This window comes from Ziziphus jujuba, chromosome 8, assembly GCF_031755915.1.
Source record: "Ziziphus jujuba cultivar Dongzao chromosome 8, ASM3175591v1".
In the NCBI taxonomy this organism is placed as follows: Eukaryota; Viridiplantae; Streptophyta; class Magnoliopsida; order Rosales; family Rhamnaceae; genus Ziziphus; species Ziziphus jujuba.
The window spans coordinates 9,312,999-9,340,268 of NC_083386.1; the positions used below are offsets into that span (position 1 = coordinate 9,312,999).

General features: G+C 31.0%; 3 protein-coding genes across 4 annotated transcripts; 2 read left to right on the forward strand and 1 right to left on the reverse strand.

The window, feature by feature from the left end:
• Positions 1 to 9,262: 9,262 nt before the first annotated feature.
• On the reverse strand, positions 9,263 to 14,120 carry LOC107413064 (ATP-dependent RNA helicase DBP3). The gene is given in 7 exon segments (XM_016020921.4): positions 9,263 to 9,795; positions 10,752 to 10,794; positions 10,796 to 11,001; positions 12,141 to 12,240; positions 12,407 to 12,495; positions 12,805 to 13,428; positions 13,839 to 14,120. Coding segments are annotated over 7 exon segments (1,236 nt in total). The 5' UTR covers positions 13,998 to 14,120; the 3' UTR covers positions 9,263 to 9,780.
• Positions 14,121 to 18,223: 4,103 nt separating this feature from the next.
• Positions 18,224 to 20,837, forward strand: LOC107413074 (GABA transporter 1). Its single transcript, XM_016020934.4, has 6 exons — positions 18,224 to 18,382; positions 19,042 to 19,272; positions 19,417 to 19,514; positions 19,632 to 19,818; positions 19,938 to 20,302; positions 20,391 to 20,837. Exons 1-6 carry the CDS (start codon positions 18,277 to 18,279, stop codon positions 20,769 to 20,771), a joined length of 1,368 nt encoding a protein of 455 aa, XP_015876420.4. The 5' UTR covers positions 18,224 to 18,276; the 3' UTR covers positions 20,772 to 20,837.
• Positions 20,838 to 22,927: 2,090 nt separating this feature from the next.
• LOC107413094 (stemmadenine O-acetyltransferase) lies at positions 22,928 to 25,526 on the forward strand. Of its 2 annotated transcripts, XM_016020962.4 has the most exons (3): positions 22,928 to 23,165; positions 23,436 to 24,801; positions 25,209 to 25,526. In XM_016020962.4, exon 2 carries the CDS (start codon positions 23,445 to 23,447, stop codon positions 24,759 to 24,761), a length of 1,317 nt encoding a protein of 438 aa, XP_015876448.2. In that variant the 5' UTR covers positions 22,928 to 23,165; positions 23,436 to 23,444; the 3' UTR covers positions 24,762 to 24,801; positions 25,209 to 25,526. The 2 variants fall into 2 exon arrangements, with proteins under 2 accessions (XP_015876448.2, XP_015876446.2); XM_016020960.4 differs by lacking the exon at positions 25,209 to 25,526 and having other exon boundaries at positions 23,436 to 24,954.
• Positions 25,527 to 27,270: the final 1,744 nt, after the last annotated feature.

A 27,270-nucleotide genomic window follows, 5' to 3' on the forward strand; every position in this document is an offset into this window, starting at 1 on the left:
TCTTAGCTAAAGAAAATCAATATACAAAACTATATATTCATACTAGTTTCAGATTTGTCTGGAATGATGTCTTTGCCTCTTTCCACTATAAGACAATATATCCAGACCTTACTGTTATTTATCACAAGATGTTCAAAAAACACAGAATTATCAATACTGAAAACAATCAAGAATCAGAAGAAGACATAGAATTTAATCAAGATGAAGATGATGCCTACCAGTTTGAAGATGAAGAAGCTTTCAATATCGACAACATAATGGAAGGCTGAATCATAATCAACATCAGGAATATCTGATAATGCAGAGATACTTTCAGAATTCCACTCACAAAAGCATATCACGAGAGTTACTATTCAATCACTGTTTATGAACAGTAAAAGGCATCGAAAAGCAAAATACTGTTCAAGATACTGTTCACCAACAAAATCATTTCAATCAACAGGAACACCATTCATTCAACCAAGTCCTCCTTTGCCTATATAAAGGAGCTTCACCACCACATATTGAGGGAGTTGATTGAATAAATTGTAATTGGTGTTTGATTAAATGATTTTCTAATTTTAATTCCTTAATTTCGAACTTAATTGTTCAAAATCATCTTTGAATAGTATTTTGATTTTTGGTGCTTTTTACTGTTCATAAACATTGATTGAATAGTAACTCTCGTGATATGCTTTTGTGAGTGGAATTCTGAAAGTATCTCTGCACTATCAGATATTCCTGATGTTGATTATGATTCAGCCTTCCATTATGTTGTCGATATTGAAAGCTTCTTCATCGCCAAATTGGTAGGCATCATCTTCGTCTTGATCAAATTCTATGTCTTCTTCTGATTCTTGATTGTTTTCAGTGTTGATAATTCTGTGTTTTTTGAACATCTTGTGGTAAATAGCAGCAAGGTCTGGATACATTGTCTTATAGTGGAAAGAGGCAAAGACATCATTCCAGATAAATCTGAAACTAGTATGAATATATAATTTTGTATATTGATTTTCTTTAGCTAAGAAATATTTTTGATTAATTCCTTGGAGATTAAAATTGTCACCAAAGACAGCAGTTCTCCAATGGCATAACTGTTTTGCAATAGGATTAGAGCATCTGCAGACTTCTTGATCTTGTCTGAGGTGATTAGTAGCATATTTTGATTTTTCAAAAGTGATTAGGTGTCTTGCTGGCTCCCATCCATGGATCCATTCTGGAGGTGTGGATGTGATGTGAACAGCAATATATCTTTGTCTATTCAAAGATACTGCTCACCAACACAATCATGAGATCAACAGGAGCCCCACCATTCAACCAAGTCCTCCTTTGCCTATATAAAGGAGCCTCACCACCACATATTAGGGGAGTTGAATCAAGAGTTGAGAGTAGAGTTGTTTTCTTAGTAGATTTCCTTCTCTTCTTCTTCTTCTCTTCTTCTTCTCATAATCACTTATAATCAAATATTTGAGTGCTTTGTAATCAAATGAGACACCAATTAACAACTGTACTCTCAACTCTTGATTCAACTCCTTCAATATGTGGTGGTGAGGCTTATGTATATAGGCAAAGGAGGACTTGGTTGAATGAGTGGTGTTCCTGTTGATTGAAATGATTTTTTTGGTAAACAGTATCTTGAACAGTATTTTGCTTTTCAGTGTCTTTTACTGTTCATGAACAGTATTTATGAATAGTACCCCCCGTGATTTGCTTTTGTAAGTGGAATTCTGAAAGTAACTCTGCACTGTTAAAGATTCCTGATGTTGATTATGACGTATCCTTCCATCATGTTGGTTTGCATGATTTTAGTCAGATCCTAGATCATATGGATCTTGACTATCTTGATAATCGGCCCATCGGGAGGAGGATCCAGGAATATTTTTTGATTGGGAGCTAGTTGAGATGTGTCGGAATCATCTGATAATTGATCTATTTCTTCAATTAATTTTTGAATATGTGCAAGCATGTCCTTTTTTTATCGAGTTGATTTTCCAGAAGTCTGACTGGAAGATGATTTGATAGTCTTAGGGAGAGAGATAGGGAATTCATCCATAACGATTTTATGAGTACGGGTTGAGTTCCATTTATCCCACCATTTGATTGAGTGGATATGGTAAATAATATCTTGTTCTCTGTGGTACTGCCATTTGAAAATCCAAGATACTTTGTATTTGGACATAAAAATAAATTTTATAGGAAAGCCACTTTCTTGATAAGTGATTTTATAATGTTTAGAAAAGTGGGTGATTAAATGTTGGATTTGTGGTGGGAGATGCTCTTTGGCTGGGCCATGATCATACCACTAGTGAAAAAACCAACTGGGAAAATGTCGTGGGAATTTGGAATCCCAGCTGATAAACCAAGAATGAGAAAATGATTCATTTTGGTGTAAAAAGATGTAATCCCAAGTATCAATATAATCATAATAGTTGTATAAATAAGGGATCATATTAACATCACCCGGGTAAGTGATTTTCTGTGATTGATAGGAAGGTTGATTCCATTCTTCAAGAGTAAGGATTTTGTGGATCCAAAATTTATGAGAAATAATGGTTTGGTTGTCATTTTTATCAAGGAGAGGGGTAATAGTAACTGATTGGGTATGCTGGAGAATGGAGGTATAATATTTGAGGTTTTTGTTGGGTAATTTGGGAATAAAATGGAAATTATGAGCAAAGAATTGATTAATAATGTGGGGAATAGTGGGAAGCTTCCGAAGTGAAGGTTCAACATAAAATAAAAGATTGCGAGCACTATCAAAATAGGAAGATGATTTTGGTGAAGTTTGAGTAAGTAGGGTGAATGATTGACTTGGAACCAAACTATATGGATTATAAGGTTTGACTAAGGCAGTTTGGTAATTGATTTGGCTAATTGGAATAGGTTGAGATAGGTGGGTAGATTCAGTAGGAATTAAGGTCTGATCTTGAGTTGATTGGGTTTGATCTGTTTTGGGATGGTTTAGATGTGATGGAAGAGGGGTAGATGACCCCTTTTTGCGAGGCATGATTAGGTCTCGGGTGAGAAACCTTTCCCTGCAGAAATTCACGGGTTAAGAAATCAGGAATGCAATTTTGATTACCTTTGATGTATGCAATTTCAAAATCAAAAATACTTAATATAGCTTGCTATCGGGCAATAATCTGTTTTGATGCAATATTTTGAACATCTTTTTCTAAAACATATTTAGCACTTTGACAATCAATACGTACAAAAAATTTTTGATTAAGTAAATCATCTTGAAATTTGGATATACATAGTACTAAAGATAAAATTTCTTTTTTAATAGTGCTATAATTGATTTGAGAAGAAGTCCATGTTCCAGAATGAAAATGGACTATTTGTTTTGGGGAATCAGGTGTGATTTGTTGAAGTAGAATCCCTCCAAAGTCAATTTCAGAGGCATCAGTTTGAACAATTTTGAATGAATCAGGTGAAGGAATACCAAGACAAGAAAGAGTCTTAACATGTGTTTTGATTTCTTGGATAAGTTTAGTATGCACTGGAGACCAAGGTGGGGGTTCTGACTTTAATCTGTCAAATAAAGGTTTACATTTGATTATTAAATTACTATAGAATTCAGCAATGTAATTTAATGAGCCTAAAAATCTCTGTAATTGGTTTTTATCGGAAATTTCATCAGAAAATTTATCAGCAAATTCGATGGCTCTAGTGATTGGAGTAATCTAGGATTGATAAATATTAAAACCTAAGAATCGAATTTTGGTTTGAAATAATTTTAATTTGGAAGCAGAAACAATTAAACCATGTTTTTTGACAATATCTAAAAATATTTTTAAGTGTTTCCAATGTTGGTCAATTGATTGGGAATAAACTAAGACATCATCTATATTCCATTCGTATAATTTATCAGAACTGACAGAGAATTGATTTTTAGGATTTGATTCCTGAAATTCTGGAGGTAAGGTTTTATTATTCCATTGTTTAAAGGTATTAAATCGTGGTTTTTGATTTTTAAGTCTATTAAGATGATTATCTAATGAAGATTGATTTGATTCTGTATCAGATGAATTTTGATTTTTAATAGTAGCAAGATCAGAAGAGGAGGCTTCATTTTTGGAAGATGAAGTTTTTAATTGTAGTTCTTTTAAGAGTTGACTGAGTTGATTTGTTTTATTTAGAAGGGTTGAAATTTTTATAATATCTGAAAATTTTATAAGTGGTTGTGGTTTAATTTCTTCTCTAGAGGCATTATCAATTTTGGTTTCTATTTTATCTAGTTGTTTGCCTACTGTAATAATACTTTGATTTGTGTAATTATTTTGTTCAATGACTTTTCTAATTTCATTAATTAAATATTTGCTTTCATGAGTGAAAGTTTTAAATGGTGAAGCTATGACTTGATTATTTAAATGGGGAATGATTATTTTTTCAACTAGAGGGTGACTAGATAGAACTGTTGATTGATCTGATTTAATCCATTTTTCCTTTGTTAAAGTTTTTAAATCTTTTAATGGATAATAATATTTTTCGAGAAAATCAAAAAATTGTATATCAAATTTAAGTTGTAACATTAATTGTTTCCAACTTTGCCAAATATATTCTTTCTATTCTCTAGTGTGTGATTGTCTATATTTTATTAATTTATCATAATTTTTATCTGACATCATTTCTTGATTTAATTGTTTCCAATGAGATTTGAAGGGTGTACTTAGTGTGTTTAATTGGGGATCTGAGACTGTGGGTGATTGAAGTGATTATATTTCTTCATCACTGTAATGAGGTTGACTAACCTGTCCACTGTTGTGAACTGATTTTAATTTGAAATTTGTAATTTCATTTTATAATTGTAATTTGTGTAATTATTGTTCTAATTCTTGGATTTTAATTCTTTGTAAATCTTTATTGATTAGTTGGCAGGTTTCATGATCTTTGTTGATTGTATAAACTTGTTCAACTGTTTTAATATGTGATTCACTTTTAAATGAGGATAAAGACCAAGTTTTATGATGATAAAGTTCACTAGGTGAAACTGGAGGAATATTCCAGTTGGGATTGATTGATTCATTAGAAGGAAAACTATAATGTTCTTCGTTGATTATGTTTGGTATTTGGTTTTCATTAGGTAATGATCTAGAACTAGTACTTAATCTAAAACGAGTAGAAGAATTAGATCTAAATAATCTATCCATTTTCAAAATTTAATTTCTAAAGCTTTAAACACTTAAATTTACTTTTACTAATATTTTTCCATTCTATTCCTAGACCTCTTAGACCGACATCCTCTCATGTTTCTCCTGGAATTTATTGTTCAGATTCAGAACGATTACTGTTCACCAATGTTTAGAAAGGAACAATATAACAAATGTAAATCGAAAGGAATAAAGATAAAGAAAATAAATAAGAAACTGAATTTATTAAACAGATATAACATTTTACGGGTGCTAAAAAAAAATAACAAAATACAAATCGAAATATTTACGGCTCTGAAACCGACCAAAAACAAAAGTAACAAGGAGTGTTATGAAATAATTCAAATATATATATATTTGGTGAATCATTGAACTGTATTATGCACAAAAGAGGGTCTCAAACGGAACTTACAAAGCTGCACCACCAGCAGCTAATTTGTCCGACAGTAACTGGCTAACAAAAAGCAGGGGGACAAGGTCCCATCCGAGCAATCATCTAACATCTAAGACAGACCAGAAGAGCAACAAGGTTTTGCCACCACATCGATCGTCAATCATGCTATTTTTAAATCATTGATTACGAAGATGAATTGCTAATATCATAATTATTAATTCATTGCATTTAATATTTTTATTTTTTTAAAATTAAAAATAATTTAATGGTAATTAATTAAATTATTAAATTGCTATAGATTTTACTCCAACCCCAATCATCGCATAGCTTTTTTATTTTTTATTTTTTTTCCTGAAGTAGCTTTTTTACTTTTTTATTTTGATTAATGACATACCATTTTTCTTATATAAATATTTGAATATAATACCGACAAAAAAAGGTTATAAAAGGAACTTCAGTCGGCTTAATGCTTAACAAGCCGACATCAGCACCAAGCCATATATATATATATATACACATACATATATACGTTTCTCTTTTTCAATTCAGTACGTATAACGATCTTCGTATTTGTTAGGACTTTGACATAAAATTTAGAACGCACTCAAATTATAAATAATTTTTTTAAAAAAATTATTGATGTCGGTTCCAAAATTCCTGTTTCGTGTACAAGATAAGTAAAGAAAAGATTTTAGGCTGTAAAACATATACAAAAAATTAAAAATAATTAAATGTAATATATAATATAAGACAAAACGGGTATTAAATCATGTCAAAAACATAAAAATACGTGTTAATGTTTGACCCACTGTTTTCAATTAAATAAATATAACTACAATTTGTTTAGTTTTTTTAGTTAACAACAACTATTTTTTACAATTAAAAAAACAATTATTTTCGACTGTGTAAATTTGACCCCAAAAAAAAAAAAAAAAGTCCGATAAGGTGAAGGATACAAATAAAAAAATAATAATAATAATGTATATTAATTTATGAGACTCTACCTCACCATAAAAGAAATTTGGAGGAAGTAAATTTTATATTCGGAGACCAATATATCTATACCTTAACAACCTTTCTAGGCATCCCCTATACTGTACATACATATATATATATATATATAGATATAGATATATATTTTATAAGGATTATAATATATTGAAAATTAAAAAGGAGGTAGATTTCATCCAAGATCATCAAACTTTGAAGGCGTAAAATTTAAACTTTGAACCTTTAAAAATAGATATAGTAGGTCTTTTTATTAGAGTTAAATGAGATATTTAAACAGATTGAAATCCTATATACACACAACTATTTGTCTGATTAAAAAATCGTAGTGATATGTCAAATGCTCAGTGTTATTACACTTCTTATTAACTTCGTAAATTTAAAATTCATTAATTAAAATGTCATATGAATAATCATGCCACGTCGCTATCCAATATGAAGTGAGAAATAGTTACAATAAAAACAATTCATTTTATATTATACCAAAGGGCTTCCAGCTGATCTCATGATCAAGATGTCAATTGACTATTTGAGCTGGCCAATGTAGAATAATTGGACCTACCTTGGTATGCCTCTCATTAACCACCAATATATTTTGGATGATCTCATGGAAAAAAAGAACTCATTTATTTATTTTAAAGAAAGCAACGGTCCATCGAGCAAAAGATCTAAATTGTTTTACTTAATATTTTACTTCCCAATTAATCAATAATATTAAATTGGCCCACCGTTTCGTTATGAACAATAATAATAATAAATAAATAAATAAGGTTCACTCCCGCGAACCTGTATCCAATATTTGCAGAAAGCAGCAATGCATGAATTCCATGCTTTATATATATGTATGATTGTGAGCAATTAAATTATTAATACTTTTCCATGTCAAACTGTCATATCATAAATTAAGATATATAAGCTATTGATTCAATAATAAAGGGAGGTGATCCATAAAAATTCTGACATATCATAATGATGCTTACGGGAGGTTTTGCAAACGATAGAAAATTTCGAACGAAAAATTAATTTTACACAATCTTTAACGAATTTTGGAAAATGCCTATATTGATTTTTTTTTCCAAAGGTGAATAAAATAATATGTATCCTTATATTCTTATTCTATATATATTTTATAAATTTCATCCATTTGTATCCAGTTATAGTTAATTAAAAATTGATTATAGATGTTTAAAATGTACATCAGCCAAATTAATAGTATCAAAACTTGAAATTTTAACAAAAGTAAAATCTAAAGCAGAGGTTTTTAAGTATCATTTGGTATATAGTTAGTTTTTAATTTTTAATTTTTAATTTTATTTTTTATCTAATTGTTTGGAATTTATTTATATCAAATGTTAATTAAAATGGTTATAGTTTATTAAATATATTAAACAACTACAAATTAAAAGGAAGGAAAAAAAAAATAACACAATTTAAAATTATATTTAATTAAAAGGAAGGAAAAAAAATAACACAATTTAAAGTATATTAATTAAATATATATGTATTTTTTTAATTTTATAATTAACTGAGATGTTTAATAAACTTTATTAAGGACAACCAATCTAACATTTATCATAAGCAAACAAAAACTAAAAACCATTTGACACCGTATTTATTTATTTTTATTTTTATTTTTGCACGTATATCTAAGTAGAATGGAGGGCTGATTAAGTTTCGGCCCTAAATGCTAACGGTTAACATTTGATGTTCTAAACCAACTGAATCAAAATTGGATGAACCATTAGATAGGAAAATATATTAAACCAGTTTATTTTGGATTTGTACATTTCTAAAATATCTATAAACCAAAAAATTTCATACAAATAGGATAAATATAACATGAGCAATATGGGATGAGAACGCAAAATTATTTGATATATTAAAGCTACTGAATTATAGAAAAGCTGCCGACAAAACAAGAAGAAGCAACAATGACAGCATCACAAACTATCACCAAAACTTTAAGACAGTTCATTTATACGGTTATAGTAATTCGATAGAGAATATATATATATAAATATATATGTATATATATATGTATTCTAGATGACTTTATATTCAATAAAATATATACAATTAAATATATATATATATATATATATATGATGGAACAGCTGAACGGTATGAGCATTAGCTGGTGAGAAGTTCCCAAATCTTTTCCTTTTGGGTAAAACCCATGAAAGCAATTCATAATTCTCTCATACTCTACGCAAAATTCATAGCCTTTCTATAGGTAGTTAATTATTGAATAGATGCTAAGAAAGTAGCCAAAAAAATAATAATGCTAAATAGACTCATTCCATAACTCTTCACGTTTTTCAGTTTCAACAAAAGTAATGATAAATGATAATATTAGAAAAAATGGGAAGATGACTCATTGATTAAACACAACATTTTTATACTATGTTTGGTAAGAGAATAAAAACTAGAAAGAAGTTTGGATAGTAGGAAAGGAAAATGAGAAAGAAAATATTAATATTTTTTATCCGACTGCTGTAAATAGACTAGATTGGTTTGAATTCAACTCAAAATTAGCTTCAAGAGTGACTCATTTATAGTTTTCTTGAACTTGACGTGTTTGAAAAAACAAATCAATCTTGAACGATAAATTTAAGTTGTTTATAAGTAGTATCTCATTGTAGTTGTTTTCCACCTGTCAAGAGTGAAGAGAAAATGATTTATTTAAAAAATAAAAAATAAAATAAAATAAAATAAAAACTACTTCAGATGAAAAATAAGGATACTGACAAAGATTTCATTGACAACAAAATATGAATCTCCACCACTTGTTTTAGGCTCTTAAACCCTTTTTTCACATTCCTTTCTGCATATAAGATTCTATTCTATATTGTCAAACACTAGACCATATATGTTTCAAGATTTAACAAATTTTCAGGTGTACCCTTTCCAATTTTTTCCATCACATACAACAATAGGAATTAAAAATAATAATAATGATAGTAAAATATAATGCAAGAAAATTCAAACTTCATGGTTCTACGGTAAGATAAGTAAGAGACATGTTCGTTGGGCTTTAAGCATTGCTTGCCAATAATTTTAAAGTATTTCAATCAACAGTTGAACAAGCTCAGCACCATCTTCAGTTAAAAAGCTGTGCAACACACCATTAACAGTGTAAAGGACCATCCTTGGGAGAAGAATGTAACTTTCAATTGCAAGAACAAAATCTAGTCAGTTGTACCAATTTGGTCAATGTGAATTATGGAGACTGCACAATTTGTCACGTCACCGGGTTCCACGCTGAACAAGTGATGGAGATAAAATGAGTATATTGGGAAGAATATTAAACATGCAAGGAAGAAGCAGATTTCAATAGCAAGATAATTAATGAATGGAAATATCAAGCTTACGATACCAACAATATTTTTTCCTTTGACAATCATCATTAATTCATCCATCTTTAACAGAAAAGGTAGCAAAAAGTAACTAATCTTGAGTTCTTTTTCTTGGTTCTCAAGCAAGCAGATCAAGCTTATCTTAAGGCACCATTCACCTTGCAATCCAAACGTTCGGAATAACCTATCTCAATAAAAGCTAAACAACGGCATATAATACAGACAATGAAAAATTATACCTTTGAATGTTGCATTTTGATGACCCATATCATTGCACAAAATGGTTGAAATTATTGCACGGCAATATAAGGTTTTCTATTGTTTTTACTTTATACCTACATCTACAAGGCACCCAATTCTTGAAATTCAAATGAATAACTGAACTTGTATGCTTGTGCTATTATTAATCCCAAAGTATATAGAAAATTTAATCGGATAAAAGAAGGTTCCAACTCAAAAAATAGAAAACCACAAACCCAAATTCGGCAATTTATTTAGGTAGTACAATTATGGTAACTGTAGGTCTCTACTTATCTACGTTCATTTGGCTATGTTCTATGACATTTGAGAAGTCTAGACCTAATCTTCTCAAGGAACTTGAACTTATAGCTTGCCAATTTGACAAATCCTTGATGTCGATATGCCTTAAGGTATATTAAGCATTTTAAGGATTACATTATAGATTAATTGCTTTTAATATTTTAGGATGGAAAAGTTGAACAAATCTTGTACATTTGATGTTATAAATGGAGACCAATTACACAAACTTCAAGAGAGGTCTATGTTTTTGGCATGAGAGTTAAACCTTATTACACAAATAATCTCCAATAGATATAATGTATTTTAGGATTGATTACATACCTTAGATAGCTGTTCTTCTTTTGCACTGCATGTGTTAATGGGAGATGCATGCACTTTGACTAGTAATGCAGTTGTTTAGAGATAGTCTATGAAGTGGTCCAACAAGAAGATTTTGCACCACAGGGACACATGGAGACCCAAAGCTATCACTGAAAACCAAGTGATGGGCATTTCTTGATACTAACTGTGATATGTCTTTTATAGTATCAAGGTAACCAATTTGATATTGAGATTCCAGTCCATCAATGACCTGTTAGTGAGGATACGATGAGTTAAAAGAAAATATATCACAAAAGAGAATGTCAATGATTCTTGCCAAAACAAGGTAGGAGAAAAGAAACATAATGAACTCACAGCTCCTCATATGATATATAGTTTATGTTTCAAAGGTAAAGACTCTATAATAGGAGGATCGGACAATAACTGATATCATGTCCCATATATTCAAAAGATATCACCAAAAGGCCCAAAGGTCAATGTAGATCATTAAACTTTCTACAAAAGCAATTGACATCCCTTTGCATATTTCACAAGTATGACTTTCAGAGCGGTAGATCACCATTTTTTATGCTATGAAGAATGAGCTTCCACTTTCACAAGCAACTACAAATATTAGTCAAAAGCATTGATTTTGGAAATCAATTTCAAAATCTATACATGATCTTTATTATAATACTGCTTAAATATTGAATTATACTTCAGGAACGTGAAAATTGAGCTATAAAACATGATTTTGATCATAAGCCATGCTAAACATTTCTTTTAAACCCATTTCATTTTATTTTTGCTAATAGTTTCTTTCAATTGGTGCATCTTAAAAGTTGCAATGCTATGAAGTTACTTTATTATGAAACCCATTTCATTTTATTTTTGCTAATAGTTTCTTTCAATTGATGCATCTTAAAAGTTGCAATGCTATGAAGTTACTTTATTATGAAACCCAAAAGAAGGTATACTTATAAGAATTAATGAATGCAGGGAAAGAGAGTACATAGAAAATGGTATTACAAAGTGCAAATGATGCCAGACAGACAAAGGGCACGGCCCATCTAAAAGTATTTCCTAGTTTTGATTCCCAAGTAGGCAGCTAGGATGAATGCCTAATGCAAAGCAACATGTAATAGAGCAAATATTCAAGAAGACATAAGGTCTGTAGGTCAAGAAAAAGGTTTTTCATTGTAAAAAGAAGAGGAAAGAGAGATTTTTTTTTCTTTCTTTTTTTTTTTTTTTTTTTTTCATGTGTGGAATATTAAATTAATGTGAAGAATCAAACAAGTAGCTATACCTATACCTTATATTTAGAGTTGAAACAGGACACATAAGGTATCAGGATTTAACAAAACAAACATTACATTACAAAATAACTAGACCAAAAAACAGAATATATACCAGCAAGGAGACCCCAGATATATCAATTGCCTTCAAAGAAACAAGCTCCAAAAGCCTCCCAGGTGTTGCAATGAGAACCTCAGGCTCACAATTCTTCAAACTGTTGGTGTCCCAAAAAAAAAAAAAAAAAATGCTTTTTAGTAAGAAAAGGAAGAAGATTGAAGTCCAAGACAAACAAGAGGATATGCAACCAAACCCTGAAGACTAAACATCTCCAAGGATATGAAACTTAAAAATTTAACAATTGTGCAAGAACATTTATCTACCCTTGAATCTGGTGATCTAAGGAGGCACCAGGATGTATGCTAACAGCATGTACACCATGAATTTTCAAAGCTTTGCACACCGAGCGTACCTGATCAAAATATTTCAATTAATAAGGATAAAGACAAGAACACTTTCCTATCTATTTTGCTGCATTGAAAAATCAAAAGTACACAACAAATGTTTTCACCCTCTGGGAAATAAAACCAGAGCAATGCTATATACTCCATATCTATAACCCTCCTTTTAAGATGTCACTGGCATTCAGTATGTACTAAACCTTTTAGCATATTTGATCAACCTAACTATGCCATGAAATTCAATTCATAATTGTGTAGAACTTACTACATAAAACAATTTCTTGAAACGGAAAATGTCCAGAATGATCAATCACACAAACCTTGGCAGCTTTTTCTTTGGATTGAACAAGGAACAAGAGAAAGGGGCTGATGCATGATAAACCTTCTTCATCTTTTTTAGAAATAGTATCAGCAGCACTACAGACAATCCATGCGATTTGCTCTACGCTAGAAGGAGTTCCACTTGTCTCTAACATATCCTTTCCAGCTGAATAACATTTCCAAAATTCATTTCCCCAAGAACTAGCAAACAAAGGCTCATCCTCTTCAGTAATGTATGTACCATCAGAACGCAATGCACTTTCTATCTCATTCAAGCACATAATCAGATACTTTGATGGACAACCTAAGTTTTCATAGGCCTGCCCTTGCAAACCATCGACACCACCCTTTCGATTCACCTCGGTCTTTGTTCTTCCAGGCTCTAATAGGCTAAGCCGCCCTGCATTCTTCTTCTCATTCTTGAAACTTGAAACCTTGTCAACTTTCAAGTTTAAATCATCTACCTTTGCATCACGTTTACCAAACGATTCTTTTCCCTTCGTAAACACAATTTCATCCCTTTGAGAAGGCTTGACTTTCTTGACTATCTTTGTTTTGGGATCTTTTTGACCGTTCCTATCATTGAAGGGATCATCAGGGGTAGGAAGGCTAAAACACATTCCCTACATTGCCATGATAGACCAAAAAAAATTGAAGTTGAAAACAAAATAAGCAATTCATTGTAAATGGTTTGACCATATAAACGAGATTAAATAGAAACTATACATAGTCAGTGTCGCATATCATGTAATAACAAAAAGGCAACTAATTAGGAAGCCACACCAACATCGTCAATTGAAACTGTGAAATCAACACCAAGAGTTCTGATTTTTTTTTTTTTCTTTTTAATCAACTTTCCATGAACTCAGGTTCATATGGCAAATAGATCACCAAAACATTGTAAAACTTTCATAAACAAAGTACAAGAACAGGCACCACAATTTCACATCAACATCACAAAGCTCTGAATAAAAGTAAACAGACCAGAAATATATATATATATATATAGAGAGAGAGAGAGAGAGATAATTACCTGGCATTTTCTGCGTTTACCAGACATGCGACGCTTCTTGGCGGCTATAATGGCCGCAACACGTGCAGAAACTGCCGAGGAAGAATCTTTCTGGCCGTTCATCTTCTTTCGTAGTGACTTATTTTTCTTCCTCCTCACTGCATCGTCTCCTTTCGCCATAGCCAACCACAGAGACAGAGAGATACGGACTGAGAGTTGGTGTTGAAGAACTCAGCAGCAGCTGTGGAAGTCGGCGGTTCATGCCTTAAGACGTTTTTAGAGTTTGCGATTTAGCAGTTTACAGTGTCCATGGTAAAGTTGTCATTTTGATACTTTATAAGGAAATTTTGGTCATTTCCTAATACTTTCGGTTTGCTTCAATTTTTTTTAATAACATGGGCTTCGATGTTCTCAGGCCGATCGCCTAGCCCAACTTAAATTTTTGAATTTGGGCCGATTGGACTTAGCTAATCGAGTTCTGGTTGAATTCGGAGTTAAAATTCTAATAAATTTGTTAGTAAAACAAAACTATTATATGATTCATATGAAAAAAGTGTTTGTTTTTCATCTCAATTTATGACCACTTTAGAAACACAAATTACCATTTAAACCATGTCCTTTTGTTGCCATGATGTGTGTCCCCTCTTAGTCTCTCATCTACTCTTTAAGTCCTATTTACCAAAAAAAAAAAAAAAAATCTACTCTTTAAGTCCTCCAATAAGCCAAACGAAAACATTAATGATAATAATAATCTTGCTTTTCTATATGGTAGTGCTAATTTTTTTACACATAAATAAAATAATAATAATACAATTAATTTTCTTTTACGTTCGATCAAAGGCATGAAAGGTAATATATATGACTTTTAGTGGCAACTTGAGAGTAATGGGTAATAACAGGTAGTTGCTTTCTTTGCTGTCCATTCCAATATAACATAAAGTTGTAACGTGTCATTTCCAGTACTATAAAAATAAAGCTATGAAAACCCCATTTTCGATCACAACTCCGGAAAAATCACACACACACATACACACCCCGAGAGATGGGAACCATCAAACCCAATTGAGTGGAAATATCTGCTTCGGAGACCCAAAGTGTGGATGAAGCCAACTTTCAGAAGGAGCTTGATGCTGGGGCTCTTTTTGTGCTGAAATCCAGAGGTATGCAAGAGGTCATATATTAAATGGTGTTTAGGGGGTATAAAAAATGTTGTTTGGAGATGCTTTTTTTTTTTTTTTTTTTTAAACCCAAATCTTTAAAGGGGTAAAAAAAAAAAAAAAAAAAACATATTTTCAAGATGATTTTATATATATATATATATATATATATATGTGGTAATTGCAAGTTTTTATTAGGAGTTTGAACAATATTTAAATATAAAAATATTATTTGCAATTACTAATTAAAATATCTCACAGTACATTTATTGAGGTAACAATTTAATTGCTTAAAAGGTAGCTAATTTATAATCATCATTAACTAATTCTACTCATACTAATCTCTATTTGAATATAAGATTTTCTTCTTTTTTTATTTAATTATTATTATTATTTATTTATTTATTTATTTTTTGTGCATTTATTTTGGGATGTAAAACGATCAAGGCAGCATTGTGGATATCACCTAACGACATCAATAGTAGCTTCTAAGTTTACCATTTTGCATTGCCGTTGATGGGTTGGTTGGGCGGCAAAGTAGGGTTGGTCGTATCAGCTCTTGTTACCTTCTCTATTCTTACAACCTTCTCTCTTTGGCTTTGGAGCGTCATGCTCACCTTGGAAATCGTCAGCTTCGCTTCCTAGAAATGGCTAATGATATCTTGGGTGGGTATACAATTTATGATTTATGTGCCTCTTACCTATTTTATATATTTCGATGCATAATAGTATAATTAAAAATAATATTAGCTTACCATAAATTTTAGATATTAATTGATGTAGAGTTAAAAGTGAGCCCTTAGTAATTTTTTTTAATTAACAACAACTTCTATGTTTTGCAAGTGTATTTTACCAATTTTCGTTTTAACACAAATTTAAAAAAAAAAATTTCAAAAAATAAATCGGTTGTTGCTAAATGAACAAATATAAATTATAGTTTACTTGGTTTTATTTATTAGAAATATGACAATTCTATGAAACATTTTATATCACTTAAGACGTGCTTTTTTATTTTATTTTTTCAATATAATCGGGATGTCTTATTACCAAATGTTAATGACAGCTCATGGTCCAATTTTTTTTAAAAAAAATAAAAATAAAAATTCTATCATAGTTATCAGATCGTAATTCTGTGCCATACGATATTATAATATGGGATCATTCAAGACAATAACAAAATTTGTCAAGATTCGAATCTCAACTTCTGAAACTGTGCACGATCAAGATGGGAAAAATATTTTGTAGGTCCAATTCAATTTGACTTATGTTATGGTCCTGTAATAGCCAGCTTTCTTCCTAGAGGCCAAAGTTTTAAGGTCATTTATTTATTTATTTATTCATCTTTTCTGTATTGGGGGTTTGGGGGGTAATTTCTTCAATCAGACAAATAGTTCTTGATGCCAATAAGTTTAGCTTGTTTGCTAACATATAATGACATACATAAGTGTTATTAAAAACATTAATTGAGCAGGTTAATGGGGTTTGATTCTCCATTATTAAATCTTTAAACATGTATTGTAGGTTCAATATTTGGTGACATGAGGAAGCCAGCAATCTATAAAAGGTCACTCGCATATATTAATTTCCACCAGTGGGGTTGAGAAACAGTATACTTTGTCACCAAGTTTTGCCCAAAAAAGCCATTTCTTATTCTTACCATTTAAAATTGAACATTAGTTTAAATTATATAAAAATGTTTTCACAATCTTTTTCAGGACAATTTAAAAGAGCTTCTAAAATTAGGGGTTGAAATTGCACCCATTATGAAGTACAGGAGATTTTGATGTCTAAATAAAAAAAAAAAAGGATGGACGTAAGTGGAAAATTATGAAAAACTCAAGGGATATTAATGCAAAAAAAACTCGGTAAAAAAAAATATGGAGACTGAATGGAAACAAAGTTAAGGTAGAGCAAGAATATAGTTTCTAGATTAAGACAAAATGATAGTAGACTAAAGCTTAATTAGGATTCTCAACATTTGACATTTGGTTTTAGGATTATTAATAAACTTCTTATGTCTGGTTGCTTCTATTTAATTCTTTCTTTGCAAGGGATGTTTTAACTGCTTTTTGCTATAATTTCAAACTATAACATAACGACAAGTATATTCAACGCATTTCTCAGCCTTGATAGTCGGAAAACTTAGCTAATATAGAGGTCCACAGATTAAAGATATTGAAGTGTAAGAAAAATCATTATTGACTTGCCTACAAAAATTGACCTTTCATGAAAAGTAATACTTTAACAGTATATATATATATATATATAATAAAACTCCAACGAAGAAATTTTTAATTTTTTAAATTAAAAGTAAATTGGTTCAATTATTTATAACCATTAGATTTTATATGATATTTTATTATTTATCAAATCAAAAAATTTAAATAATTGAATTCATTTCTCTTTAATTTAAAAAATTAAAAATAATTTATTAGAGCCTATTTATATATATATATATATATATATTCTATTTCTAGAATATAAATTCTTCTCAATGCCAAAATAATCTATACACAAGAAAATGATGCTTTCACTTTTGACTCAATTTCCTAAATGCAACTAGAAATATAATATTTTAAGCAAGTGCAGTTAGCAAAAAAAGATGTCAAGATCAATGAAAATATTTTCAAATATATATAAATATGAAAAGTACTGATTCAGTCAAAGGGTTTTTGCAGATATCCAAAAGATGGCTTAAAATACTTTGAAACAAACGGACGGGTTCTTCTATCTATTTATTATTATTATTATTATTTTTTCTTTCTTTCTTGATACAGCCATACTTTTTGCTTCCTTAGTTTATCTTTGCTCTTCGCTGCCTCTTTAAAACAAGGTGGTATTGTTTAACTAGTTTGAGAAGAATGAAAACAGAAAACAGAAAAAATGGAACAGAAGATTCAAACCCCCATAGAAATCATAGGTTATATAATGAAAAAAGATAAAATAGTTTCAGCAAAGAGGGAAAATAAATTAATATTGATGCTTGATTAAACTATACATCTGCCTTGCATAGACAGCTTTAGGGAATAGTCCAAAAGAGTATTCAAATTAACACCACCCTTTTTTTTCAACAAAACACACTAAAATAAAACCTATCTACTTTTTGCCATTCTTGAATCTTGGATCTAGCTAGCATCATATTTGAATGTATCCAAGTGTCTAAAGTATGCTTGTTTGACTTGCTTAATAACCTTGCCAATCTTTTGTTTCTCAAATATCTTATCTTGTCTCATTCATTAAAAAAAATAATAAAAAAAAATCTCTCTCTCTCATTATCACTCCACTTGTGGGAGAGACAAGAGATGGCAACTGTGGCTCCAAACCCCATGGAAGTATCCAAGGAAAACTCTGTCACCACCCCTTCTAAAGAGCTCGATGCTGGTGCTTTGTTCGTCCTCAAATCACGAGGTTAGTACAGAGTTTTGATCCGTTGAAAACATGTTTTTTTCCAGATTGATTGGTTTCTCTTTCAGATTGTCCTCAGGTCTTTCAAATTCATATCTTATAGTAAAAACAGCTCAAGTTTTGACCTCGTACTTGATGGTGTTCACTCTGCCTTCGATATCTTAGAGCAGCAATTCTGAAATATGAAATTGTTGGCTGTTTCAAAAGTATTTTACCTTAAGAACACAAAAAGCTAAGACAAAATTAATTGACCATTTCGCACCGCACGTGCATATTAAATTTCAAATAGACCATAAAAGTATAAATATTGCACTTTGTGCTGCACAAAAGAAAAAAAAGATGAGAGTATATAGCAGCTGGTTTTTTTTGGCTATACAGTTATTATTTGCATAGGAAGTTTGAAGTAAAAATAATAACACTATTCTGAAAGCGGGATACAGATTTCTTCTAACTCCCATACCATATTTAATTACTACTATTCTTGAAAGTTTACAATATTGGAAAGTGGGTCTATATTTTTGTTTTCATTTGCTTCAGGCTTGAAATTTTGACAAATAGATTTGTAAGAATTTCTTACTTGAACTCAACAGAATTCATTTAAATTAAAATATTATTTTCATTAATGGAACTAAATTTGGATATTCTAATAAACATGTGTTTAGGTTCATGGCTGCACTGTGGCTACCACTTGACAACATCAATAGTTGCACCAGTAATTCTTAGTCTTCCATTTGCATTTGGGTTGCTGGGTTGGGCTGGTGGAATTATATGCCTCACCTTGGGAGGCTCAATCACTTTTTATTCATACAATCTGTTGTCATTGGTATTGGAGCACCATGCTAAACTTGGACAGCGCCAGCTTCGTTTCCGTGACATGGCTAGAGATATTTTAGGTGGGTAATTACCATTATACTATTCTCTGTTTTACTAAATTTCAGTGTTATTTTCTACTTTCTGCATATTCATAGAAAGTAATTTTCCCAAAAAAAAGTGCATTTTCTTAGATTGACTATAACTTAGTTGATGGTATATATCAGGTCCTGGATGGGGCAAATATTTTGTGGGGCCACTGCAGTTTTTCATATGCTTTGGTGCTGTGATTGCTGGCTCTCTTCTTGGAGGACAGAGCCTTAAGGTCTGTCTTTATATATTACCAAATTCTAAACTTCTTTTTATTTTGACTGGGTTTTGTATTAATTTTTCATATAAGCTCTTAACCTTTGGTGGGGTTTCGTCTCTTTTATTTGAGCAGTTCATTTACATGCTGTCCAACCCAAATGGAAATATGAAGCTTTACCAATTCATTATTATGTTTGGAGTGGTAATGCTGGGTTTGGCTCAAATGCCATCTTTCCACTCGCTGAGGTATATCAACCTTGTGTCTCTAATCCTTTGTCTAGCTTTCAGTGCTTGCGTCACAGCCGGCTCCATATACGTAGGTAACATAAACCACTACACACCATATCGGAAAAACATATGTATTTAATCAAGTTTCATATCAGGACGACCTGTATTTGACAAAGGAAAGAAAATCGTTATGAGCAATCTCCATTTTCAGGACATTCCAAGAACGCACCAACAAAGGACTACAATGTGATAGGAAGCAAAGAAAATCGAATTTTCGGAACCTTCAACGCCATTTCAATAATCGCCACCACATTTGCCAGTGGAATAATTCCTGAAATTCAGGCAACCATAGCACCTCCAGTACAAGGCAAAATGTTCAAAGGCCTATGTGTTTGTTACACTGTGATAACAGTGACATATTTCAGTGTTGGTATATCTGGATATTGTGCATTTGGTAATCAAGCTCTGGGAACTATAATTTCCAACTTTATGGGTGTTGACAAGCCTTTGTTGCCAACTTGGTTCCTTTTGATGATCAATGTTTTCACCCTTTTACAAGTTTTGGCTGTTACACTGGTAAGAAATTTTTAACTTATTCGCCTATTTCCTAATTGCTTAAGTTTTATTGGATTCAGTCCTTCACTAAATTTTGCATATTTTTTAGGTTTACATGCAACCCACCAATGAATTGTTCGAGAAAAAATTTGCAGACCCAAAGATGAATCAATTTTCAATGAGGAATGTGGTGCCAAGATTGATATCACGGTCGCTTTCGGTGATTGTTGGTACGACTATTGCTGCAATGATACCATTTTTTGGAGATATCATGGCATTATTTGGGGCATTTGGGTGTATCCCACTTGATTTCATTTTGCCAATGGTTTTCTACAACGTAACTTTCAAGCCCTCAAAAAGTAGCATTGTTTTTTGGGTAAATACTTCCATAGCTTTAGCTTCCATGGTGTTGGTTGGAATGGGTGCAATATCATCCGTACGGCAGATAGTTCTTGATGCCCAAACATATCGTTTATTTGCCAACATGTAATATGTCGTTCCAAACACATATATATTGATGGTCTTTATGAATCATAAATATTGTTTATTTATACTATATGGTAATATTGGTCCAAATTATATAATAATAACTAATATATCATTGTAAAAGTGGTAGTGATTTAAGTTGAAATCATGCAATTAATTACTTATTTGACACATGCTAGGAAAAGAAAGGATAGGAACAATGCCAAGAAACTTTGTGCAATCTCAGACAATCAATTCTTTATCATCATCTTCTCTGCAGTACCTTTTTTCTTGTCACCAAAGAAATCTTCAAAGAATTTTTGAATTCTGTGAAAGAAGCCAAACAAACTTCTTTGAAGATATTTATTCTTGGGTTGAAATACGTACTGAGCAAAGACATTGATGACAAAGAATTCATTACAGAGATCCACAGTCTTTTGTTTCTTCTGAAAGAGAGAGAGCAAGAAAGGGAGAGAAAAGGGAAGTAAAACCCGTTTGATTATTTCTGGTTAGGATTCTAAAACGTAGCTTTTAGTTTGTGGGCTTTATATAAGGATTTTTTTTTTTTTTTTTTTTTTGTGTTCTTCTTATTAAAGATCTCTATTATAACATTAATCCCATGCCCCACTTAAAATGACAATTAAGGCCCTTATCTTTATATTTATGAACTATATTGACACAACAAATTAATGAAATTTGTAAAATAGCTCGTTATAAAAATTATTTTCTAAAGAACATATTCTTATTAAATATAATATAAGTTTAGTACCCTTTCAAAAAAAAATTTTAAAAAAATTCTGTACAATTTGTAGAAAAAATATTTAGAAAATAAAAAATATATATGAGATCATAATTTTTAGCAATTTAAATTGATAAATTTTAAGAATGATAGGTCAGCATCATTAACTAATTAAATTAACCTATAAAAAGTAGATGATTTTATCGCATTTATTATGCATTAATGTTTCGATTGCCGATCCAAATTAATAATCACATAAAGCTAAAAATCTATATATGTTGAGACAAAAGTTTTTTAGCAACATAAGAACTATCTATAAAATCAACAAAAATAATTTTATTTATTTTTACTACAAGAAATACATATTTTAATATCGACAAAATAATTCATTGTCACAATTTAGTGGTCATAAGTATAAATTATAGTTGTTAATATTTTTGGGATATAATACATATCCCTAATGCAAGCATGCAGTTGGAGACAAGATATATATGATTCACATGCAGATGATATAAATAATACATTCGAAGTACCCCTTTATCATGCAAAAGATATTATTATTTATATGAAAATAAATAATACATATTTATTTATCACCTTTCTACCCAAAAAAAAAAAAAAGATATTATTTATCACCACTAAAATTCATTATAAGTAGATTTAAAAAATTTATATGAAAAAAAAAATTAGATTTAAAAAGTTAAAATGATTTGAATGCAGCTAATCAATAATTATTAACTAACAAATTAGTATGAATCCTATCCATAATGGCCAATGGGTGATGACAACTAACAAATACTTCTATTCCATTACAAAATAATCAATAAAATGATGTTCACTTTAAATCTCATATACTAGTGATTAAAAAAACAGAAAATATCATTTAAAATACTTTTGATTTTATCTTAATAACCCATTCTTTTGAAAAACAATCGCTAACTTCTATTTAATTTTTTACATTTATGAAAATAAATTTATTTTTTTTTAATTTTTATTAGTTAATTTTAATAATCAAAAATCAAAATGATATTTCTTCAATATTATTCAATTATAAAATGTTAAACTTTTAGTCTCTTATATATTTATTAAACATACTAACTATTAATTAATTTTTTTCATATTAAACGGTTTAAGTCTAATTGAAATCAACTTCCGAAAATGTAAAATCAAGTGTCCTGAAATTAATTTCTAGTACTTTCATAACATGGTAAAGCATGTGGGATCCACATACGGATCCATATCGTTGTGAGTTTTTTTTGGTAAATACTTAAAAGATGCCTCTGCTAAGTATAGTATTGCAATAATAAAACTTGTCAAAATTCAAAGAATTCACAAATATAAAAACTGATGGGAGTTTTGTCTACTAAGCTACGGGTCTCGATGGTCCATATCATTGTGAGTTGGAAATACCATCTGGACTCTCTGGAGTATAAACTACAACTTTGTACACATACATCGCCCCATGACTGTGTATGTATTTTTCTTCAATTTTTTTTTTTTTTTTTCCAAACTCTTCAAACATGTAATATTTAACGAATCTATGCCGTCTCTGCCCTGTTCCTTTTTCAAAGCCAATCTGATAACTCTTTCAATTGTTGGAAACCCACTTCCATATCGGCACCAGTAGTAAGCTAACAGCTGGGTTCTTCTTCTTCTTCTTCTTCTTCTTCTGCAGTGCAAGTATGTATTATTTAATCGATTTTTCTTCTAATCATCGGATCTTATTGTTTTTTCCAGCAATTTCCCATTGATTTTCCCTGGTTTTAACAACTTCTTTCTTGTTTTGGTAATCTTGGTATTGTAGTATAGGTCATTGTTCACTACTTATCTGAAAAAAAAAAAAAATGTCTCAGAATTAATATCCTGTAGTTTTTTTTTTTTTTTTTTGTTCTCTGGTTTTTCATTCATTTTTGAGCAATCGAAATAGCTAAAATTGGAAGGTGATATTAGCAGGGGGAGATGAAGATTGAGATCATTAGCAGAGAATTTGTAAAACCATCATCTCCAACTCCAAATCACCTCAGAAACTACAAACTTTCTCTTTTGGATCAGCTTGTTCGTCCATGTGTTTATATATCCAAGCTCTATTTATACCCTGAAAACCATATTCCAATTCACCAAAGATTGCACAAGCTCAAGAACTCACTATCGGAAACCTTAACTCGCTTCTACCCGCTTGCTGGAAGAATCAAGGATAACATTTCCATTGAGTGTCATGATGATGGAGCTCTCTATACCGAAGCTCGAGTCCATGGCTTCCTCTTGGACTTCTTAAAACTAGAACCGCATTATAAGCAACGAGAACGATTGCTTCCAGATAAAACTGAATTTTTTGATACTGCCTCGCCGCCTTTGCTGCTTGTTCAAGCCAATTTCTTTGAGTGTGGTGGATTGGCATTAGGTTTTTATATGTGTCACAAGTTTGGTGATGGAGGAACACTGAATCTATTCATTAAGTATTGGGCTTCCATTGCTTATGGACATGAAAAGGAACTACTACCGGCTTTAGATTTTGATGCAGGGTCTTCTCGCTTCCCACCAAGTGAAGATTTCAAAGTACAAGAACCTCCTGTAAAGAATTTGAGGTATGCAAATCATGTCACAAAGAGGTATGTGTTTGATGCAAGGAAGATTGCTGCTCTCAAGACCAAAGTTGCTAGTCCACTTGTTCAGCAACCAACGCGAACCGAAGCAATTCTGGCTCTCATATGGAGATGTGCAATTTCTGCTTCAAGATTGAACAAAGGGGTTTCAATGCACTATGTGATGCACCAACTCGTGAACATCCGCAATAGAGTTGAGCCTCCTTTCCCCAAAAACTCTGTTGGAAATTTTGTGCAATACTTTTCTGTACAAGCAGAGGATGTTAAAACGGAGCTGCAAGATTTGGTGGCTTTGTTGAGGAAAGGAATCAATGAGTTTGGTGAAAATGAAGTGAAAAGACTTAGCGGGGAAGATGCGTTCGGAGAGATCGTTCGGTCTTCAAAAAAGAGAAGAGAGATATCCGGTAGAGACGATGTAAGGCTCTTTACATGTACAAGTGTGTGCAGCATTAACTTCTATGAAGCAGACTTTGGATGGGGGAAGCCAATGTGGATGAGTATGGAAAGTGGTAGCAACCTTAACAACTTTGCTATTTTGACAAACACAAGAGAGGGCAATGGAGTTGAAGCTTGGGTGTCTTTGAGTGAAAAAGAAATGGAATATTTTGAATCTGATCCTGAGCTTCTTGAATTTGCTTCCTTAAATCCAAGTGTTAGTCACTCTAGGCTCTAAATACTGCTGGATTCAAGTATCAAAGGGCTATTAGTTCCAGGTATGATACAAAATAGTTTGGTTGTAAAAGATTGATTCTGTTTTCGGCATAACTTTTACGCAGCATATAGTATATAGAGCACACATTTTTTTATGCTGAAGTTGATGATTTATGAACAATCATGATTTAAATAGTACTGCATATTAGATTCTATTCATTGATTTTTACGTGGGAAAATCTCTAATCAAATACCATGGATATGAAAAAATAAAAAGTAAATAAATAAAAACGTTATGAAAATATATAGATTATGAAACCATATTGTATTCTGGATCCCACTTCAGTTTTTGTTAATAGTACCTCGCATAAATTTGCTAATGTGAAAGCGAGACAAGGAAGTGTTACATACTTGAAAAGAGCTAGTAGATTTTGCTACTTTGCTTTATAATTCTCTCATACTGTTGCAGAGAGAGGGAATTCTGAACAACCAAACTCCTTTATCTTATTACGAAGAGGTACCTGAAAATACTGGAAGAGAGAAATTCAAGAATATGTTGTAGAAAAATTATTCAATCCAGAGAATATAAGCTTGAAACTTGTTAAAACTTTTTCCTTAGATAGAATATAGTCTACCAAGATGGCAAACAAAATTAATTTTTTATCATCTGTCCATTCAGAACTGCAGTAATTTTTATTCAGACCACGTTCAATGGTTCTAAGTTCCAACCCTTTAGATATAGGGAATTTAACAAGCTTGTATTGGTTAATATACTTTAACTTCATGATCTATATTTGAACCTTAATACCTATTTCTAGTACTCTTTTCTTTTCTTTTCTTTTTTTTTTTTTCTCTCTCTCTTTTATTTTTTGCTCAAAATTCTATTTTACTATGCCTATGACACATAGCATGTGTGACACATATATTGTTATTGGTGAAAACAAAACCATGCTTTTTTATTATTATTTAATGGAATAAAAATTAAAAAAACCACCAAAGAAAAAGCAAAACTTATGTGAGAGTTAAAAAAATTATTTACCATCGCTTTCATATATTCTTACATAGGTAATTTCTCTCTCTTTCTTCATACTTCCTCCCTAAAAGAACAGAGCTTATAAACAAACATAGAAAAACAGAGGTCCACTTCAAGAAGAAGAAACTAAAAGCTTTTGGTGTTTTCTGTTCCCAGTGGATAAGAAACTCTGCTATAACCCAGATTATCAATTCTCAAGCATCATATCCACTTCCATCTCATTTTATAATTAATGAAATCTTCAAAGAATGGATTATCTTTCTTGGTCAATATGAAGAACAAAACAGAGTAAAAATCCATTAATATATATTTATGTATAAACTAAAATGGAGTAGAAGCTTGGGTGTCTATGAGTGACAAAGAAATGAAATATTTTGAATCTGATCCTGAGCTTCTTGAATTTGCTTCCTTAAATCCAAGTGTTAAATCTCTCCAGGCTCCAAACGGTGCTGAATTCAAGTATCAAAGGGCTATTAGTTCCAGTTATGATTTATAATAGTTCCAGGTATGAACTTGCATGCTTTTAATACTATTGCATATTGGATTCTATATTCATTGATTTTTAAGTAGGAAAATCTCCACGAATGTGCCAACAAAAAAAAAAAAAAAAAAAAAAAAAAAAGAGATATATGGGGAGTTCCAATGGCTCATATAGCATTTAGAAATAAGGAATCTTTAACTTCATTATCAACGTTTGAACCTTAAATAGCTATTTCTAGTACTTTGTTTTCCTTTTTTCTTTTTTTTTTTTCTCTTTTTTCTTTTTTGGCTCAAACTGCAATTTTACTATGCTTATGATATATAGCATGTATGACTCATATATTCTTATTAGTAAAAACAAAACCTTGCTTCTTTTTTATTTTTTTCAATGGGGGAAAAAAAAAAAAAAGACAACCAAATAAAAAGCAAACCTACGTAATGTAGCAATTTGAGAGTTTAAAAAATTATTGGCCATCACTTTCGTATATCTCTATGTAAGTATTTTGTCTCTCTTTCTTAACACTTCCTCTCTTAAAAACAGAGCCCAGAAACAAACAGCTTAGAAAAACCGAGTCCACATCAAGAAGAAGAGAAAAAAGCTTTTGTAGTTTTCTGCCACGGATGGGTAAGAAACTCTGCTACACACCCAGATTATCAATTCTTTAGCATCATGTCCACTTCGGTCTGATTGTGTAATAAATAAAATCTTCAAAGAATGGATTATTTATCTTTCTTGGTTAATATTAAAAGCAAAACGGAGTAAAGAACCATTAATATAATATTTATGTATAAACTAAAACGGATATTAATTTAAAATAGTGTAAAGTCAATGAATCAGTTGGCTGTTATTGGAGCAGAAACCTCGTAGGTCCAAGATTCTTGATTAGAGGAAAAAGAAAAGAAAAACAAAAAAAAAGGAGTAAGAAATCTTTCTTCTCTCTCTCTTTTTTCCATTCTATAACCTCAAAACATAAAGAAAGCAAACTGGAAAACAAAAACGACAATGTTAAGAAAACTC